Below are 3,816 nucleotides of genomic sequence, written 5' to 3'. Positions count from 1 at the left end.
TCTCAGTCTTAACTTTTTCACCTGTAAAATAGGGTTTAAAAATATATTATCTCTAACAAAAAGATAGTATCTGATAGGTTGTTTTGTAGGTTAAGTAAGATAATCTATATGAGTTGCTTAACTCAGGGCTTTATGCAATAAGAACTACATAAATGATCACCATTATCATAATTTCCCTAGGAAAAAATGCAATTATAATTCCATTTCAATCTCAGAGCTGAACAGTCTTAATCCAGCAATCTCACTCTTAGGTATTTCACCAAATGAGTTGAAAACTTACGTCCACACAAAAACCTGTTCACAAATGTTTATAGCAGTTTTACTCATAATTGTGAATAACTAAAAGCAACCAAGTTTCTTCTAAAGGTGAAAGGCAAACTGTGGTACATAGAACATTATTACTGATATGAAGAAACCTTAATACATATTGCTAAGTGAAGGAAGCTAATCTAAAGCAGCTGCATAGTATATGATTCCAACTTTATGACATTCTGGTAAAGGCAAATTATGGAGACAGTAAAAAGATCAGTGGTTGCTAAACTTTAGGGTAAATGGGGAGAAATGAATAGGTGAACTCGGGCGTTTAAGGGCAATGAGACTATTCTGTATGATTCTGTAATACTGGATACGTGATATTATGCATTTGTCGAAACAGAACTGTACAACGTAAAGGGTGAATGAAGCTTAATGTAATCCACTGACTTTACAATGCAACAATACTGGTTCATTAGTTATAACAAATGTATCACACTAATGCAAAATGTTAATAAGGGAAACTGATGAGGGGAGTAGATGGAAACTCTTGTGACATTGGCTCAATTTATTATTATTGTTGTTGTTGTTAATCTTCACCTGAGGATATTTTCCCATTGATTTTTAGGGAGAGTGGAAAAGAGAGGGAAAGACAGACAGAAACATCGATGTGACAGAAGCACATCGATTGGTAGCCTCCTGCATGAGTCCCAACCAGGACCGCGACCGGGGAGGAGCCTGCAACTAAGGTATGTGCCCTTGACCGGAACTGAACATGGACCCTTTGGTCTACAGGCTGACACTTTATCCACTGAGCCAAACTGCCTAGTGCAGCTCAATTTTTTTATAAACCTAAAACTTCTAAATTTTTAATTAAAAAAACAAACACAAATTAGTAACATGGTAGATTACTGTAAAGCAATAGCTTAAAGAAAGTGGCAGCAAACAATAGTTTTAAAATTTCAGTTTGGAAATTCTATTACCTTACAGATTCCAACTGAATTAGCTGGGACTATTTCAGTGTAATATATACAACGCTGGAGATGATGCAACATATACAGGTTTTTGTATACTAAACTGAGGTATGTGTATGTACATGTTTTCAAATTTTTTTCAAATTTGTGTTCCCATGTATTCAAGCGTGTCTCCTTTCCCTCACTACTCCACACTCCACTTAAGCACCATTCCCGCTCAGCGTCCGCACCAAAGCCTGCAGTTCAGTAATGAGAAGGTTAGTTCTTACCCAGATACATCCCCACCTTGAGCGCTCTACCCTCTCTATTTGGGTTGCCACTGTACCCCATTTCCTAGAATGGCTTCTGATGAAGAAGGTACACAGTAAATATTCGTGAATGAATGAACTTAACAGCTTAAAAGTTCTCTAAAAGTTAAACAGTTTATCACATGTAAAATGACCCCAACAGTTTAAAACATTATCCAAAAATGCCAGACCAAACTAAGGTAAAACTCAAATTACATTTATTTTTCTTTTACATACATATTGCACAGCCTGAACATCACATCGCCTTCAGAGAAAAGTGCTTTTATGCCATTATATTTTACTATTTACCGCACAGGCATTAAGCATTCTCATTAAAATGATGAGACAATTTGCTGGTAAACATTTAAACACACAGACATTGGTTTCAATAGCTTAACATATTTTTGGTCATAACCAAGGAGGTACAGCAAAATATGACAACACTGGCTAATATTTTACAAGCAAATAATATTTAATTCTGCATAGTTTATACAATAGGCTGTGGTAATAAATAGTATCACCAATGTCATCAACTATTAACTGGCCACAAAAAGCCTAACATTCATTTTAAGTATGATATGGAATGTTCTATTGGTGTAGTTTCAACATAGCCTTAAAATGTTGTGGGTGTTCAATCGTGAATACATGAAAAGAAAAAGTACTACACTGATATGTTTTGGTTAATTACAAATGTGTCATGTTCACGTTATTACATTCTAACATGAAGGCAAATGTTTAAATAGAAAAACTAGCAGTCCAACCAATGTGAATGTGCAAATCGTAAGGAAAACATTGCATTTAAATTTGCACTCATTTGCAAGTTACAGTAGTAGCTCAGTTTACACACTAACAGGAAACGTATTCAGCACGAAAGCATGGGAACGACCTGGCTGGTCACTGCACACTCTGAGCTCAGAAAGTGTCTCTGGTGATCAAGAGCTTCTAATACCTCATGACTGTCCTTCATTCAACAGAGGAGACTGCAGGCATGCTTCGGTCAGTGGTAAGAATAGGAAGAAAAATCTGAACCAGCAACATTTTCTCCCTTAATTTGGTACAAAGGTCCTTCTCATTATGATAACTTACTAATGTTTTCTGAGTCAGGTTTAATAAATGCTGTAAAGAACAGTACCCTTCATATGATACTAGGTTTGACTTTTTTAAGAACGTCAGCATGATAAAAGGTACATGCACATTCTAACAACCTGTATAGGCGATATTCAGCACAACACTCAGCTTGAATCAGATTCAATTTCTACAGAGATTCTCTGTATTGTTTTCAGTATGTTAACTGCTTGGAAAGCAGAAATGCCTAATAACTACTACAGTGTATTTTTTAATTGAAATGTTTATAAAAATAAAGCTCCAATCTTTAATCTATAGACTGTCGAGAATCCTGGTAGGGATGTTAAAAGCATTGGGCAAGACCCTCGTTTTCAGAGTGCCATCTGCCCCACAGGAGAAGAACCGATTGCCTTGGATGATGTCGATATGCATGACTCCTGCCCCAAGGTTTCTGAATATGGACTGTTTAGCATGTTCGTTTTTAAAGGAATGAATCAGACCATGGCCTGTCAATCTCCAAACCTGGTTTAAAAGAGGGAGAGTGAAAACAAAAAGTGTAAGTCACAAAAAAGGAGAGAAAGAACCAAAAGCAAAAACGTGATCTTCACTTCTGTTCTGTTGGCCCAGCTTTCCCACCCACTGACTCTTCCTAACAGCTTAGTCATCTGAGTGGTATTATTTGCAGGTAGCTAATTACTGTCCTTACACTTTGCTGTCCCTTCTTTCAAATTTCTCGTCACATCCTCCTATAATTTCATACTAACCACATACACCCCATTTCTATTCAATTACATATTGAAGTTAACGCGATTAAATATGTTCCCAATGCTAAGCTGGCCCTCGCAGTATAAACGAACAGCACCATCTCCTTATCCAGAAACCTCACCTCAACCACAGACAGAGTAAGGAACTGAGAGCAGAGGTGGGGGAGGGGAGGAGCTGAACTAATGTCACCGAAAAATCCAGGCCCTCATTAAACTCCTGCACTTGACTCAAAATGCCTTAGAGAACTCTGTTTTAGCTATCTGGTTTTCCCAACCACAACAGTGTAGGAAGAACCACCTAGAAGGAAGGAAGGGTGTCAGGAGACAGTGTCTCCACAAAGCCTTCCTTTATGCCCTCGTTTGCAAGAACATGTGGGGGTTTGAGGGTGTCTTCCCAAGCAGCCCTGACAGCAGATAAAGGCAACACGCAACAGAACATTCCAACCTGTGCTACCAACTCACCTTTATGTTACC

The 3,816-nt window shown here is 37.7% G+C and overlaps 1 protein-coding gene across 1 annotated transcript in view; it reads right to left on the bottom strand.

The window, feature by feature from the left end:
- Positions 1-1,709: 1,709 nt before the first annotated feature.
- Positions 1,710-3,816, bottom strand: part of DMXL2 (Dmx like 2) — a 145,315-nt gene continuing 143,208 nt past the window's right edge. The window contains 2 exon segments of the mRNA XM_006755995.2: positions 1,710-3,100; positions 3,805-3,816. The exon segment at positions 3,805-3,816 is cut by the window's right edge and continues 36 nt beyond it. Coding sequence (XP_006756058.1) covers positions 2,891-3,100; positions 3,805-3,816 — 222 coding nt within the window. The 3' untranslated portion in view covers positions 1,710-2,890.

This window comes from Myotis davidii, unplaced genomic scaffold, assembly GCF_000327345.1.
Source record: "Myotis davidii unplaced genomic scaffold, ASM32734v1 scaffold132, whole genome shotgun sequence".
Lineage (NCBI taxonomy): Eukaryota > Metazoa > Chordata > Mammalia > Chiroptera > Vespertilionidae > Myotis > Myotis davidii.
This window is presented reverse-complemented; position numbering and strand designations above follow the sequence as displayed.